The sequence below is a fragment of the Penicillium waksmanii genome (genome assembly GCF_028829765.1).
Source record: "Penicillium waksmanii strain IBT 27052 chromosome Unknown utg000007l:1.0-4314555.0:1.0-4317578.0, whole genome shotgun sequence".
Lineage (NCBI taxonomy): Eukaryota > Fungi > Ascomycota > Eurotiomycetes > Eurotiales > Aspergillaceae > Penicillium > Penicillium waksmanii.
This window is the reverse complement of record NW_026643253.1, coordinates 30,767-48,237: the sequence shown is the minus strand read 5'-3', so window position 1 is coordinate 48,237 and position 17,471 is coordinate 30,767. Positions and strand designations below refer to the sequence as shown.

At 45.5% G+C, this 17,471-nt stretch overlaps 4 protein-coding genes across 4 annotated transcripts; 3 read left to right on the top strand and 1 right to left on the bottom strand.

The window, feature by feature from the left end:
- Positions 1–181: 181 nt before the first annotated feature.
- On the top strand, positions 182–1,835 carry N7481_006854 (uncharacterized protein; the record flags this gene model as incomplete). Its single annotated transcript, XM_057266073.1, has 2 exons — positions 182–1,563; positions 1,616–1,835. The coding sequence occupies 2 exons, from the start codon at positions 182–184 to the stop codon at positions 1,833–1,835; spliced, it is 1,602 nt and encodes a 533-aa protein (XP_057120274.1).
- A 2,788-nt stretch (positions 1,836–4,623) lies between these two features.
- On the bottom strand, positions 4,624–5,097 carry N7481_006853 (uncharacterized protein; the record flags this gene model as incomplete). Its single annotated transcript, XM_057266072.1, has 1 exon — positions 4,624–5,097. One exon carries the CDS (start codon positions 5,095–5,097, stop codon positions 4,624–4,626), a length of 474 nt encoding a protein of 157 aa, XP_057120273.1.
- Positions 5,098–8,826: 3,729 nt separating this feature from the next.
- Positions 8,827–11,164, top strand: N7481_006852 (SLC26/SulP family anion transporter; the record flags this gene model as incomplete). The annotated part of the gene is made up of 3 exons (XM_057266071.1): positions 8,827–9,046; positions 9,105–9,250; positions 9,305–11,164. The coding sequence occupies 3 exons, from the start codon at positions 8,827–8,829 to the stop codon at positions 11,162–11,164; spliced, it is 2,226 nt and encodes a 741-aa protein (XP_057120272.1).
- Positions 11,165–15,630: 4,466 nt separating this feature from the next.
- On the top strand, positions 15,631–16,510 carry N7481_006851 (SDR family oxidoreductase; the record flags this gene model as incomplete). Its single annotated transcript, XM_057266070.1, has 2 exons — positions 15,631–16,318; positions 16,368–16,510. Coding segments are annotated over 2 exons (831 nt in total), but the record flags the coding sequence as incomplete, so codon positions are not given.
- Positions 16,511–17,471: the final 961 nt, after the last annotated feature.

The window sequence follows — 17,471 nt, the reverse complement described above, 5'->3', positions numbered from 1 at the left end:
TCCGAAGTGCGGAGTGACCCCCGCCTTTTATCTCATCGATTAGTCTGACCAATCACAGTCATCCACCCACTTTTGGCAACCCTAACTGCCTCGACGACTTGTTTTTCCCACTGGAAAGTGCGGAATCCCATTCCCCTTAACTCTCAAATCTCCTCAAATCTCTTCATTTCAAGCGCTAGTTATGGGGAATACCATATCATACTCTACCACAAAGTGTGAAGTCGTTCTTCCAGAGCGAGGACGGATCTCTGGTTTACAGTTCGATGACAAGTCACGTCGATTTGCAGGCATACCTTACGCACAGCCTCCTACAGGGGACCTGAGATGGCGGAAACCCGAGTCTTTTCCTTCTGTTTATAAATATTCATCAAGAAATGGCCCATATGATGCTAGCGAGTTTGGACCGGTCTGCCCTCAGCCAAATTACTCAAAGGTGGTCAGCGACCATGTCCCAAAGCATATTTACGACGAAGATTGTCTTCGTTTAAATATTTGGGCACCTGTTCCTGATCCTCAAAACCCAAACAAGAAATGGCCCGTCATGGTCTGGTTCCACGGCGGCTGGTTTCAGGTCGGAGATCCCAGCCAGGAAGCCAGTATGGATCCAACAGATCTGATCTCCAACGGTAATCTCCAAGCTGTGTTCGTTGCTGTGGGATATCGACTAAATGTTTTCGGCTTCCTTGCCTCCAATTCTCTGCTGGAAGAGTCGAACGGGGCATCCACGGGCAACTACGGCCTCTGGGATCAGCGGTGTGCAATTGACTGGGTCTACGAGAATATTGAGGCCTTTGGTGGAGATTCCAAAAATGTCCATTTGACAGGCCGGAGTGCAGGTGCCTACTCAGTCCTGGCTCAGACTTTATATGACTTCCGTTCAGCGGGTAGTGATCACTTCCGATCTATGGTCATGTATTCTAATGCCATTCCAACACAGCCCAAAACGCCCGAAGAGTGTGAACCACAGTTTGAAGAGCTGTGCAAGTACTTTGATGCTCCGCCAGCAGCAAATGCGCGAGAAAAACTCCATTTCCTTCGTGGGATAAGTGCCCAAGACCTGTGCGCCGGAATTATGAGCCTCGAGAATCATACTTTCCGCCCCGTAACAGACGAACTATTCATTCACCAAGGGATATTCGACTACTACAACGATGGGTCTTTCGCGAAAGAGTTCAAGCGACGAAATCTGCGAATCTACATTGGCGAGGTCCTCAATGAAGAGACCCTATACGCAGCTACAAACGGCCCAGACGCGAACATAGCATCGCTCCAGAAACAAATCGCCAATTACTACCCTCCTTCAACAACAAAGCGTCTTATAGAGCACTATCACCTTCCAAAGTCAGACAAAAAGCAAGAATGGGCAGATATATTCGGAAAGATCATCGCGGATGGCCAGGTCAGGGCTCCATCGCGGTATCTTGTCAAAGTTCTCGTGGATAATGGTGTTGATATGGCACATATTTGGCGCTATTTGATTGCATATCGACTATCATTCATCACAGAGGAGGTTGCCCCAGCATCGTTCGGAGTTACACATGCTATGGATCGGCCTATTTGGAAGTATGCAATCTCCATTCTGCTTTTTTGGACGTTGCTAACACCCCCTGGTCAGTTACTCGATCACTCACGGGCCCAATCCAAGCGAGCTTCAGTTGATGTCGGCTTGGATACAGGATCTTCGTGCCTTTATCCACGGTGAGAAGGGCTACGATTATGGAACTTCCGCTCCAGAGCAATACAAGGTTATGACTGACGAAGGAAAAATTGTTGTTCAAAATGATACCAAGTGGGAGGAGTTGATAGGGGCGATGGATCTGTTTTCGGGAGTTTGAGAGGTTCCACCGGAAGATTTCGTCTAATAAAATCTGCCCTTGGCTTGATGGCATCATAGAAAAATCGAGAACTGCGAAAATATTCATGGCCCATGGTGTAGCAATTTCTAGCTTATCGAAGTCAAACTCTTGAGGACTCTCCCGATTGGTGACAATCAAGTCTCCACAGCCATCCTGTCAGTCACTTCGAGGGAGCCCTCCGACCGGCTCTCGTGGTCAAGCAAAGCTTGATTGCCCCACTTTTGTCGGCGGCTATTTGTGCTCCGCCCCTCTGCGTCCACCTTCCTTTCACGCTGAACATCGCATCTGATTGTAAACTCGAATTCTCTCACAGAGCCGGGCCTCGGCTGCTTCGAGAGCAGTATTGAACCCACTGGGATTTTGCAAAAGATGCTTAGCAGATGTGTTCCTGGCCTGACTTTTGTAGAGGATTCTTCAGCGTAAGAGCCGCCGCTTTGTTACTTATAAGCAGCGTGAGCCTGCACCGTTTCAGTCCCCGTAGCGTGCTCAGTACGAATACCATTGCTGCTAATTCGCCAGAGTATAGGTTCTGCTCAGTTCTTATACCCAGAGTAACAGAGAAAGCTTTCAGCCTTGGTTTTTAATATCGAGGTGGCTGCTTCTCAATCGCCACGCTAAATCCTACTATCTTATTCCGCGCCGAACTGCTAACTGTAATCTATATAACTCTGCTAGATCCTGTTGATCGCCCTATACCTGTTCCTCCTATAGCGCTAATATAAATAGATTAATGGTTTCCAGTGTTTCTATGTCAATGCTCTTTAGTACGTCTATAACCTGATACAATAGCAAACGATAGTATCTTCTAATTTTCTTAATCTGAGCTAGGCATCGCCATAACCCATTTTGGGTTGGAGATGCTGACCCAAACCCAATGGGTTGGGTTTTGGGTTATAGGAGCTATATCATAACCCAACCCAAAACCTAATGGGTTAAACCCAATAACCCAGTGGGTTCCTATTTCAACCTATTTTAGTATAATTTATTTTATTTTTAAGTACACAACCTTTAGGTTTTCTAATGTATAATATATATATTTTAAATATAAAATAATATTAATATTAAATAAAATTGGTTAAATACCTATATATAAGACCTAAAAACAGTACTAATACATACTATATTTAAAAGCTTAGTATATTTGCCTTGTTTACACTAAAATAGAAACCTACTGGGTTCCCAAATAGGTTTTGGGTTGGGTTGGGTCCGGGTTATAGTGGGTTCTGGCGATGCCTAGTTCCTAGTAACTTCTACCGTCAAGGTACCATAAGATAGGGACCAATTTTTGATTAAAATGTTAAGGGACAAATACAAAAAGCTTACTCAGAGAAATCTTGCCAGGGATATAAAGAGGCTCAAAAGAGAATTCACAACCGTTAAAACTAAGATTAAGAAATTTAAAGAAATACTGGTAAATAGACAATAAATTATATATAGGAGGTCGATCGGTTACAGTACAGTTTTTTAATCAAGAAAATCTTAGTCAATAAACCAAATTTAATTTTGATAAATTAATGGTATAGAATAGAAAGTTTCTACTAATAATATATAGACTCGCTTAGGTAATTTAGCTGTGAATATTAGGGCGTAAATAAGATAGAGCCAACTATTTTCGCAAAGATAGCTGCGGGAAATTTAAATAGCGGCCCTTCAATTGCTGCTTCAGTATAAATTTTCAAGTTACCGGTGTGAAAACCGTTTCTCCTTATTAACAACGTTGATAAGGCATTTTATTTGCCAGGCCTAGACCCAGGAAAGCCAAGGTTCCAGGTAGGGCGATACGCAGTTATTGGCTAACGTTGACAAATTCTCATCCAACGAACGCAGAAATATATATCACAAGACTCGCACTGTATATACATTTTAGCGGTAGAATTTGAAAAAACCATTAGAATATCGGCGATAAAAAGGCCATTCTTCTGAAACTCTTTCAAATATCATATTCCATTAGCATTGCCAAATAAAAGACACATGTGGAGCTCAAAATGCTGTCCTAGTTGGGTGCTGGCCGAGAATAACGGTATGATATTCTGAGAAGATGGTGGATATAATAATCCGAACACTTTGCTACTATTCGTTAATTTAATGGATGAACAAACCACAGTTCTCACTATTCATCGGCTAGTGCAGTTGACCGTGCGTGTATGGCTGAAAACGCATGATGAGCTTGATCTCTGAAAGGGAATGTTTATCAGCAAGTTGAGCTATGCGTTCCCAACCGTGAAGTACGAAGACTGGAAAACTTGCCGATCACTCTTTCCACATGTTCGATCGGCACATTCCCACCGTCCAAAACCACGTGATTCACGTGGGAAATGGGCCACGCTCCTTTACAGAGGTGCCTGGTATGCATCCGAAAGTGGAAATATACCAGAGGCCACAGAAATGGCACAGAAATCAAGAGATGAAAGATTATAAATATTCGGTGCAGGGAATGATGAAACGCTGTGTGACAGCTGTCAATGGCTGAAACCCATGGAAGAGTCAAGAAATTACGTCACTTCCGTGGATTACCCCTGACTACAGCTGGCTATGTACGCTGCAAGCTGCAAGATTTAATTAGATTGAACTCTAAATCCCTGTAAACTTCGTGACGCATTTTATATATCACTTTACACAAACCTACTATCCACAGACTGCTCATTCAAATGTTGCTGAGAGTTTCTGAACATATTCCTTAAAGCAATCCAAAGCACAGCGCCAAATAAGCTAGTTGAGGTGATCAGCACTCAACCCCCAAAAAAGACCACAGGACGGCACGTATAATTTAGCCCTTGACACAGTCAAGGTACCTCTCGCCACGCTTGCAGGGTGACTCGGACATCAACTTGCAGCACGAGTTTCCGGCCTTGGAGGCACAATCGCCCGAGCCGTCCTTGGAGACGGCCAGGACAACGTGGCCGTCGCTCAATTGCTGACCAGCATCGAAAGGCGATACCCCGCAGTAGTCACTGCCGTAGCCGTATTCAGATTGTTTCCAGTCACATCCGTAGATCTGGTAGACACAGTCGTAATTGTCGGTGTTGATGGTGCTAGCCTGGGCGGCAGACTCGGCAGCAGCGATGGAAGAATAGGAGGCAGATGGAATAGCCTTGATAGCACTCGACACGGCGGAGGGGACAGGAGTGTTGATGGATGGAGGTAAGGGGACGGAAGTGATAGGAGTGAAGGTCGCAGAGGACGAGCTGGCCGAAGCCATGCCAGCTAGAAGGAGGGAAACGGAGGCGAGTGTGAACTGCATGATGATATGAGATACGGAGTATCGAGAGGAAATTATTTCAAGGGGTTTTTCGTTTGATATAAGGCATTTGGATGGGTAAAACCGATAATCAAAAGCCGCAAAGGTACAATATTGATGTGAGATCTCAGAAAATGCTGCGGTGCTACTTGACGATTTGTTTGCTAGTCGTCGCCCCTACCTCCTATAGATAGTTGTCTTGGGTCGTTCTCCAATTCTCTGATTCAACTCTCTTGCTCTGGAGTCACCTTTCCCCTTCAATACACAGGACTGTAACCTATACCCCAGGAGTACGCACTAAGCTATGCCTGATCCTTGAATTCATTGAAGAGACCAGGCAAGAAACTAGCCAGATCTTAGATAAGAACACGTCAGCCGTCATGCTTTCCAATGAACTTTATCCACTAAATGCAACTCACATTTCATCTCCTGTGCACAATGGACGGTAATATTATGTCCGATCTGATCTGGTCACCTAGAATTCGATCAGAACCTGGATCGCAACTCTCTGTTGCCATCAGGTAGGCGGTGGATCTGGTGAATGACATACGAATAAGCGACCTTTCCCCCTTCAATGCCCCATGCCCGATTTTTTTACTTCCCCCGTTGCCAGGCTCCTCTGTCGCGCTCTCCCTAATCTTTGCAGTAAATCTCAGGCGCCCCGAAGAAGAAATACCTAATACTTCGGACTAAGTTGCCTCTCCGCACCTCAGGCTCCTTCTCAACCCAGCCGACTAGCCCAGGGGGCAGGACAGCAGCTTCCGGAATGAAAATCTCATCACGAAATGTCAATGTATAGTTGAGTATGCTCCCTTCACCTTGTATTCTTTGTCTAATGGCCCTGTTACCTGTGCAGATTGTCCTCAAGTCCAACGAATGGAACAGAACCCTGCGTCGCTGCCTTTCACATACGACATGAACTCGCCGTCTTCACCACGAACACACGACTAACCTACGAGGGGGAGGCATTGAATGGCACATTGCTAGTACCTCACCACCCTCTCAAACTTTTATGTTAGGCAGAATACGGAGTTCGATCTTTTGGCTAGGTCTCACAACACTCGAGCGTCTTGTCTTGAAGTTACTCGAGATACCCGTGCTTTGCGCCAGATATGGGATAATTTGGGAGATATTGTCCATTTGATGCTCTCCTGAATGAAAAATCGATGGGTACGTAGCACAGCGCTAATAGCAGGAGTATACCAGAATGGGGGACAGCGGAAGAAGACTGAGCAACTCCAGGTGCAGATGGAGACTTGCCAGACCAAACTCGGTGGGGACCATCTAGATACGCTGAAAAGCATGGCCAACCTGGCGGCGACTTTTAGGAACCGAGAACCTTGAGGTACAGGTTATGGAGACTCGCAAGGCCAAACTCGGCGGGGACCACCCGGAGACGCTGACGGGCATGGTCAACCTGGCAGCGACTTATAAGAGCCAGGGTCGGTGAAATGAGCCAGAGCAGCTCGATTTAAAGATGATAGAAGGCTATAAAAACAAGCTCGGTGATGATCTCCCCTACACGCCCCAGAAGGGCTCGAATACTAGTCTCTGACACCACGAAGAGGTGCCTGCATGAGTACTCCGTATTGAACGCGCCATTGATCGGGCAGTGATGGGCAAGAATATCGCATCAAGGATAATAGAGATAATCTAATAAGTCAATCCAAAATGCTTACTAGCAGCCAGTGGTTGAACATGAATGCAAGGGCGAAAAGAGGTCCGCCCTCATTCCGAAGACTCCGAAGAATGCTAAATGGAGAGATATTCTGGAAACCCCAACAAACAAATTCTTTGTCTTATTTCTCGTCTCCAAGGCACCATGCAGACATGCCCGAAATCAAGAAAAATGACATCGTTCGCGGTACTCCGTACAATAGGCAGTAAAGGCATGGCAGACTAAAGTGAAAGAGAAAGCTCCATCAACGCCATGTCGTCGTCTCACTTGTTAGGCGTTCTCATAAAAGGCGACGAATGATTATAGGAGTGGAGCGTACCCCCAGGGATCCGCCCTTTGGCGCACTACAGTTACACAGAGGTGTTTAGCTATTCCGACCGTCCATCGTGTGTTGGCACAGCAGGAACTAGCGGCTCGTGGTCATGCTTCTAGCACATGGGCAGTCGACGACAGGGTTGCACAAAGCTCCGGTGGTTAGCTTTCCACTTGATTCTCCATGATTCAAACCTCAAAGAAATGTCTCCATATTCCAATTTCACCCACACAAACGTATTGGTTCGTTCCATGGCTCCATCGCACGGGTTTGCCGAGACTGCGAACGCTATTTGATGTAGCAAGGGAGAACAAAGTCGCGGTGTAGCATATGCGACAGGAGCTTGAGATTTTTGATGACTATTAATATTCCGTAGCAGCTCAAGGTCCGTAAGGCAAGTCACAAGCGACACATAAGCTATAAAATTGTGTCTGCGAAAGCAGAGTCACGTGTGGCTCCGAGTCGGGAAGATCCTCCACACAACGCTTCCGATCGGCGCCTCAGTTGCCGTGTTCGACGACAGAGGACTACTTTGTCCAGGATATGGTCGGCTGATGGATAAGACGTTTCAGGTGTTCATAATATTGTGATGACACTCTCAACCCTGCAATTTCTTTTTGCGATTTCTCGATCGGCAGGTCGCATGACAGGGATATCTGAACGTAAGGTATTGCGAATGCGACTTGATTTTCACGGCCTAGTTAAGCTGAGTGGAGACTACGGGCGCGGGGTCCGGTATTTTACGGTGTTTGCCGGTCGAAAGGGAAAAAACACATTCTGGTTACAGGTTAGGTGCGTCAGTTAATCCCTCTGAGTACTATATTTTAGTTCTCAGTGGAGGAGATATGATATATTTTAAACATTTACATCGACTAGAGGGATTTCGTCGAATGGTCTTGCTAGATCTAGGTTACCTTGGCATCGTCCCTATTGTCATGGAAAATCGAAAAGCGAAGAATTACTCAACACTGATGCTTCTGGCCGCAAAAACTGCAAATCAATCGATGTAGTATCAAAACCAGTTAACAAAATGACTTGTGTTGGGTCCGAAATGGCCGACATAGTGGATGATTTCATTGCTTTTCTTTTCCTGTTCATATTTTGTACACAGTACCGATATCTCAAATGGCAGGCGTGAGATACGAACTCCTCTGTCTTGTTGAAAACTGCGCTACATCATTGGTCAGAGAGTTTCAGTCCCAGAACTGCATGTATAGCGACCCGAGTAATTAATAGTGGCGTTTTACATACCTTTGATTATACTTCGCCGTGTCGCATTCTTCTCAATGCACCACTGGTCACCAAGTGCAACCCAAATTTATTCTCGCGAAAAACGGCTTTCCTTTTCTGATCATGAAAAGAGCCCGGCCATTGCAGTTTTAGCGGTTCATCGGTAATAATGTCCGAAAACAATGTGCGAATTCCATTCATTTTCAAGCGTCAATATTTCAAATGTGTTTGGCATGCTATTCAGGATCTTTGACATGACCCACTCTCGATTGCACCTAGGACAAATTCTTCTGCTTCACATTCCGACTTAGCTAAAGCTCTGCTGGATTCACGTAAAAATCATCCGGTATCATGGTAAGCATACCGAAGCTCCGGATCAACATTGAACCTCATCGGCTTAGTTTATTCTGCTTTGCTCAGCCAGTGCTGTGAAATATCTTGCGACTACCCTGCTCCAAGACTGATAGGTTCAATTTGAAATCAAGTCAGACATACTCTCTACCTATCTGCGATGAAACTATTCAAGGGGAAACTTGGGCTACAACAAACCCGAGGTACACCAAACAAGAATACACATCCAAGTCCTGAATCTGAAGCGACCGTTCTGAGATGGCTTAATGAAGTCTTTCCAACGGGATCCCAGTCCCTGGGATACGTTTTAAGGCTACTTCCTTTCCTGAGGTGGATCAGACATTACAATTTACGATGGTTTGTCGGTGACCTGGTAGCAGGTAAACATCTCCGCTCTTTGCTGATTCGTATCCAGCTCTATCTCTAACTATAACCTAGGAGCTACGGTCGGCGTTGTTGTAATCCCAGAAAGTATTGGATATGCGAAGCTAGCCGGATTGCCTGCGCAGTATGGCCTTTACACATCTTTCATGGGGGGTGTGGTATATTGGTTCTTTGCAACATCTAAAGATATTACGATCGGGGTGAGAATTCCTTTTGAGAATAATTGATTTAGCCTCATGTTGACAAAATTCTAGCCAGTAGCTATCATGTCAACAGTCGTCGGATCGATCGTCACGGATGTCCAGGCTCTTTACCCCGGAATTTCTGGCCCACAGATCGCCATGTCGATCACCGTCATATGCGGCAGTATCGTCACGTTTATGGGCTTGGCAAGGCTGGGTTTCGTGCTTGATTTCATACCTCTTCCGTCGATCACTGCCTTCGTGACTGGGTCTGCTATCGCTATATGTGCGGGCCAGGTGAAGAATTTACTGGGAGAAACTGCGGCTTTTAGCACCCGAGCGCCCACCTACCAGGTCTTGATTGATGCTCTGAAACATCTTCCATCGGCCCAAAAATATGATTCCGTAATGGGCATATCCGCCCTTATTACTCTCTATGGCATTCGCACTGTTTGCAAGTACACAGCGACCAAATTTCCGGGCCGTGGAAAACTAATCTTTTTTCTTTCCGCATTGCGCATTGTATTCGTGATCATTTCTTTCACGATAATAAGTGTGGTCGTGAACTGCCATCGTGAAGACAACCCTGCTTTTGTTATTGTTGGAAACCTCCCTCGAGGCTTCCAGGATGTTGGCCCTCCTCAAATTAGCGGAAGCATTGTCCGGCTGTTCATACATAAACTTCCCGCTTGCGTGATCGTTCTTATCCTAGAACATATTGCTGTGGCAAAACATTTTGGTCGAAACAACAACTATACGATTGACCCGTCACAAGAGCTCATTGCTATTGGTGTCACCAACCTTCTCGGCCCTTTCATTGGAGCTTATTCTGCGACCGGATCTTTTTCACGAACCGCTATTCAAGCTAAATCAGGAGCCAGAACACCTTTGGCTGGTATGGTCACCGCTATCGTCGTTCTGATATCGATGTATGCTTTGACCAATGCACTGTACTACATTCCCAACTCCACACTGTCCGCGGTTATAATTCATGCAGTGGGAGACCTGATCGTTTCGCCAATCACAATTTACCAGTTCTGGCAGATTGCTCCTCTCGACGCTATTATATTCGCAGTTGGGCTAGTTGTTGCCGTTGCGAATACTATTCCAAATAGTATCTATGTGACTGTTTGCCTGGCTGTCATACTTTTGCTTTTCCAACATGCAAAATCCCCAGGCCATTTCTTGGGTCAAACCTGGATTGGCGAAGAAGATAGCAAGCGGCCTTTGTTCTTGCCAAACGAAGAGCTGAAGGGCAGCCACGCAAATTTTGTCTTCTCGCCCTCGCAGCCAGGTGTCTTCATTTATCAGTTTTCGGCAAACTTCAATTATCCAAATGCCAGTCATTACACAGATGCAATGGTCAAATATATCCTTCACCATACACGTCGAAACAATGAGCAGATATCAACTAGAAAGGGCGACAAACAATGGAATGACTCACATCAAGGCGAGAAAAAAAATGACACCGAACTTCCACTTCTTCGAGCAATCATCCTAGATTTTGGGGCAGTCATAAATGTCGATGTAACTAGTGTCCAGAACCTAGTCGACGTGCGCAATCAACTCAATCACAGAACTGCGCCTCTAGAGGTCGAGTGGCATTTTGTCAGCATAAGGAATGAATGGACCAAGCGCGCCTTAACTGCAGCAGGCTTTGGAATCCCGCTGACCTATATTGCCAGCCCAGCGATAAGTGGGAACCCTATCAGCTCACTAAAATCTCATTCCGATGGGACTCCGATCGATGTGGAGAAAGGCGGAAAGGCGAGCGACGGGTGCAGGAAAGGGATTCGCTCCTTAGAAAAACATGCTAGTAACGACGTTGCTTCGGTTTCGCACAGGACTGATTGTTGTTCGTATTTTCATGTTGATTTGACAAGTGCACTGGAAAGTGTGAAGGTCCAATTAGAACTCAATTCTGTCAGATAGGTTATACCAGTTCATAATTCATACAGCTGCTCATACTGAGAAATGAACTATCAGTGTCGTCTTTTGAACCCAAACTAAAAAATCCGAAACTAAAAATGAGGATATTAGAAGAGTATTGCATTCCATATACTGTATCAGATCATGTCCGCACTATGCGTCCTTCAAAACTTGAGGATATCGAGCCCTTCAAAACCTCCTACGTACCTCAGAAGTTACCCTATCGGGCTTTTTTTTACTTAATCACACCAAAGCCCTTCTTTAGTCCCTGGTTGAGAAGCCATTTTTGAACAAAGGGCCGAAAGTGAGTCCAGCTGGCGAGGGCGCCGGCGACCCATACCATGCAAATTCTCTGGAAACGCAGGCGGTGGTCATAGACATCGACAATCATCCATTTAGGGTTTAGGCCTTAGGCCAAGTGGTGCAGAATGCGCAACGTCAACATCTGAACTCAATAGTGAAGCCGTGATATTCGAAGAAGAAGCATGCAGGAGTTTCTCAGGCCTCCGAGGCCCTGTGGCACCCTCGGATGGGATATCTGAACCGTGTAGACTTGACAGTGGTCCTCCGGCATACTAGCACAATATACCGGCCATTTACGCGGCCCCAACATCTGGAAATTCCGCAGTGACCGGCGTGTATGTCGGTTAAGTAGCATCATAAGAGGACCTCCCGTGCAAGCCGGCCACGTCTATATTCATCGAGAACCTTTGAAATGATCCATTCAGATAATATGGAAATGCCGATCGCCAAAGGTGGCTCCAGGTAAGTGATCCCCTTTCCTGAAAATTATTCTTGAGTGCCGTGGGCATATGTGCCATGAGATGGAAATACGAAGCGCTGCAGCAACTCCGACAATTCGGTGCCTGGATCAAAAGCTTTCTCATCGACAACAGGACAGAATACTTGCCTATTGGAACACATCTCAAATCCTAAAGAGTTGAGTTTGACACCTCGCTGCTATACTGCAAAGAGTCCTTTGCAGAAATTCGCTGATCGTGCGCACGAACTGCACTATCCGGGAGCGGGTCAACATGCTCCTGCGCGGTTCGAAACTTCCTTCTTCCTGGTGGAACAAGCTTATGGACATAGTCATCTATCCGAAGCTGCAAGCCCTAGCATCACTCTATCAGAGGAAGGCACCCTACTCCCAACATCAGCTCGCGAAAATAGTGCATTAGATTGACTATCTTGATTATTTTGCAAATCGCAATTAAGATATTTTTAAATATAGATATGATTAACATGATGGAAACCTTTGAAGTCGTAGACTCTCTAGCTCTCCCGCAAATTGTCGTCGCCGAGAAAATGGACAGTCGATTAATTGAGATTACCAGCTACACCGGAATTGATCAGTGTGAATGATATGGATCACGCAAGAAATAGCGTGCAAATCAGGATCTGACCTTATCAACATATGTCGCTTGTCTTACGTTTGAAGCCACCGGAAAGGATTGTCCCTGCCTACAGCAACATTTCCAGCTCTGGCTCTGGAAAGTCTACAGTACTTGGTTGTTTAATATCATTTACCCTGCCCCCTCGGAATGGAAAGCGATATGCAGCTTGCCTCAGCTACATATAGTATAACGAACCGATGTTTCAGAGTCACGTGTACGACCACGTGACCCAACCGTCCGTTCCATTTGTACCATAACGCGTGAGAGCTTACCTCTCTTCCTTTCCTCAGCTTTATTACTTTTTACAATACTACATGAAAGTCATTTTATCTCGAGTCCTTACATATAGCTGTACGTATATCCAAGTTTACAGTTATCACAGCCACGTCTAGTGCTACAGTACTTCATTTCGCTCTGTTATCTAGCGAAGGGTAGATTAATCCTGCTAAATTTTTTTTTTTTACAATAAAAAATAAAAATTTACAGGGATTTTTTAAATGGCTTCAAACCTTTAACTGTTGGCACTCGTAAATTCAAGGTTCTGATAAACATTTTATGTTGTCGCTATAACACTGTAAATTACGTCAATTAGACCGGCCAACTCCGGCCATTAGATTTTGCTTGTTTGAATTAGCCTCGTGACTCTGCTACATGCAATTCATCCTCTTTTAAGATGGGACGGCTTGAAGATCTAAAACCCATCATCCGTGACCATCGCCTCTCGCTTGAGTGTTGCCACCTATAGAAAGAGGGTCTGTGAATAGTCAAATCGCTAGATTGGACACTGTGTCGCTCGCCCGTGGAAAAAATCAGTTCCGTCTCCCCCAGAATTTCGACCACAAAGTCCAATTGCATAATCTGAAACAAACGAACTTCGGGGTCAGGTGGCGTACCAGTGTATCTTACTTCCGTACCTCCACCTGGATCACGAACTGAGGTCGTTCATTTATTGGAGCGATGTGGAAATTCAGAATTAAATCTTTTCTGAGTTTAGCGCGTGTGGCCGTTCCGCGATGCATTGCTTTTTATCAACATCACAATCAGCGCAGCTTATCGGGGTCTGTTCCTGTGGAGATGGGCGAGATGTCATTATTGCCGCTATTTCCAGATAATTGTAGTTGGATAATGCATGAGTAGTGCATATTGCGGTGACAAGACAATACCATCGGTACAGGGATCCAATAACCTCGAATCGCACAGTAATGCTCTATCTTAAATCGAATCGAATCGAATCAGGCAAATGTTCGATTGGATTAGATTCTTGCGGAGCGGTAACAGGCAGTACCCCCATTAACTTGTCTATGGGGCTTAGTGCTGACCAGCGGAACTTCCAAAGCAGCCAACATTAGTATTGACGAATAATCATTTTAGGCCTCCGATAGAACGTCGTCTTTGCGATGTATCCCATTTAGCGGAATCTTAAGTCGGCTCTTAAGGTGTAGTTGCAGCAGCAGCCTGATCATTATGGATAATGAATTGGACGTTAAGAATGGCTACTTCCAATGCGAGAACCCAGCCTCTTTAGACAAAATGTTGGTTAAGAATATCTCAAGCATCATTCGCCAACAACCTCACACCACTTCCTCTTAAACCAAGGCTTCATCTCCCAATACCTTTGATCCCATGATGGACAGTTTTTACTACCGCTTGTCACGAGCCCATCCCTGACATAAATGTCTAATTTCAGGTCCCACAGATCGAAAACATCAGGCATGGCAAAAGAGATCATGATAACCCTCTCACGCAGCAACGGCAACGGAATCAAATCCAGGCTGGCAGGGTGTGGGATTAATATTTGAGCCATTGTAGGCTGGAGATGAGTTGGGAGGGAGGGGTCAAGCGTGGAAGCCACTAGATCTCGGGGATTATCGGTTGGGGTGAATGTCCGAAAGAAAGGGGATATGTCGGCTTTGTCGCAGGTCATCAATTTTTGGATATCAAACCCTAAATACACTGCATTGTTCAGAACTGCGGAGATGGTTTTTGTTTGATTTGTTTGGAGAATGTTCACTTTAGGGTCGGCGTGCAGTAATGGTAATGTGTTTTGGGGCTTGGGTGAAAAGGTGGACGAGCTTGAATCCTCGCTGGTGACTTCTTGTCCTGAATACCAACGTTAAAAACTCATCCAGACTAGACTGAAATAACTTACCTTGATAAGAATGAAGTAGTGGTCCTGGGATTCTTGGGTGAACGACATCAAGCACGTCAGGGCTGGGGGTTTCCAGAGATGCCTCAAAGGTCAGCTCCGCATGATCGGAGGCTTTCAAATGCAATGGGGATGGCCCCAATTGCGAACTCCGGGTTTGGGACGCGAGACTACTCGCGTCGTCGCGAGACACTGCACCTTTCTGAAGCACCTTTTGTCTTTGGCCTACGTTGATATTTTAGCTTCAATCCTCTTAGATAAAGCAGAGGAGCCCTTACGCCATGTCCGCTGTGCAGCCCTGTTTTGCTCCCTGCGCGCTGTGGTAATGCTCCGTTTCTTCGGCTTGTTGAATTGGGGTCTCTCCGACTGGCCTCTCTCGCTCATGGGTTCAGGCATTATATTTCTGTAACCAATGATCTACCACAGGCTTATGGCTTATGCTCGTTAACATTAATGGTGGACTCGTGAAGGCGATAGAAATCCAAGTCGCGAGGGGCGTTTAACCCCGCGCTTTACCTCCGGGCCAGTGCCAGCACCAATTCCTGACCGTAAGCCACTGGGGCATGGCTTACGCTTAGCCTATGACATGCGGTAAGCCATAGCTTATCCTGCCCTCGGTTTCTTGCGGCATCTGTTTGGGCTCTGCCCAGAGATTGGACAGAAGGGTCGGATGTGGATCCGCGAAACGAGCGTGATACGTATTTGCTCCACTTTTGCTTTATCAATTAGTCACAGGCCCACCTATTTGGATTGGTTGCTGATAACTAACTAGTTGCATCAGAAGACCCAACTGACAAATCGATGCAATGAAAAACAAAAGCTACGATATGACATTATTGAGGATGGAGTATTTAAATAGAAAGAGCTCATCAATGAATCATGATTACACACCCATCATTTTTTTCAACTCACCTTTTTTGAGAGCCATGGCTTCCAATATCTTGTTCACAAGCACCTATCACTCCAAGCCTTACCCAGCAATCGAGCCATCTCTGCAAGAGAAGAACATCAATGGGAAGATAGTTTTCATAACCGGGGGTGGTTCTGGAATTGGAAGGGCCATTGCCGTTGCTTTTGCAAAAGCGAAGGCTGCGAGCATCGTCATAATCGGGCGCACGAAGGAATCTTTGGATGCCGCAAAAAATGAAATCGAGAGCTCTAGTACTACGACAGTCAGAACAATTGCTGCCGACGTAACTATCGCTGCCGACATCCAGACCGCCTTTAATTGTGTCTCCTCAGAACTTGGTGCTGTCGATATTCTTGTCAACAATGCTGGATATTTAGCTGAACCAGCTGCGGTGGCCAGCGCGTCAGTTGAAGAATGGTGGAAAGCATTTGAGGTTAACTGCAGAGGCGGTTTGCTTGTTACCCAAGCATTCCTTTCCGTGGCATCTAAGAAGGCCGTTATGATCAATATGAGTACTGCGGGGACATATTTGCCTCCCACTCACCACCTCTCTGCGTATTCCGCATCTAAACTGGCCTTCTTGCGTGTTCTCGACTTCGCTTTGCTAGAAAATCCCGAACTAAAAGTCATTCATGTCCACCCCGGTTTCATCAGGACCAAGATGAACCTGAAATCCGGCATAAAAGAAGTCCCATTTGATGACAGTATGTTCGTCCTCGCCTAACAGATATTCTATTACTGACATGGAATCAGTTGATTTGGCCGCCCATTTCGTGGTGTGGTGTACCAGTCCCACTGCTGGATTCCTCAACGGCCGCTTCGTGTGGGCGAACTGGGATGTCGAGGAACTGAAGATGAAAGAGTCTTCGATACGTGAAGAGAGGAAGCTTACTTTTGGTTTGTTGACTTGATATGTGTTGATTGGCTAGAGAACGTTGCGTGACACTCTTGCGAAGTTATGATTGACGACTTTATGTCGATACTTTTCATTTAGAAGCAGCTTTTCAAAAGTAGTCTGAGAAAGGAATCGATTTTACGCCGTCTCTTTCCATTCAAAAGCTTGATAATGAAGCAAGCTCAGACTCTCGACAGGGCTGTCTATTTTAATGTTGTAATTTAGTTAAATGAACCAGAAATATATACTCCCCTACCTAAATTCCCTAAACTCAATTTAAGTACTATCTTTACTTTATAGAACATGACCTTAGAGTTTGCTATCTATATAAACCCCAATTGTCGAGATATACGATTGCAAAAAATGGCATTTAATATGATGTTCTACGGTGGCCGGGTGGGTAGTGAATTACGTTAGGTGTCATGCCATTTTGCATTCCCCGACATGATAACTATTATTGAGTGTTTATTTGATGATGGCCAAAAATTCTCCATCCAAAATGGTTGGGTTCAGGCAAGAGCCAATTGGAGAATTACCTGTACCGAAATGGATTGGAGTATTGAATTGAGGGAGAGTGCTTTCAAAGCGTAATATTTGGCTTCAGACACCTACACCCTCAGGAAGCCACCCAAGCAGCCAATCTAGTGTTTTTACCCCAAAACAACCCGCGATCGTCGCCGAATTGCTTAAAAAGCATCATCAATCAACGCATTCCCAAAACGACGCTCAAATAACCCACCATCGCCCTCGCCAACTGCGTTAAACCTGCTTATTAATGGTTGTCAGACTGCTATGCAAAACGGCATATTACTTGAGCAAGAAAATAAGGAATTGCGCGCTGCTAACGCAACGGAGAAGCAAAAACAAGCATTATGGGTTTAGTCTTTAGAAAACACTAAAGAAACCCCAAGTATTAATAGGTATTTAGCCTAAGAAGCTGGTATCTCAGTACAAGAAGCTCA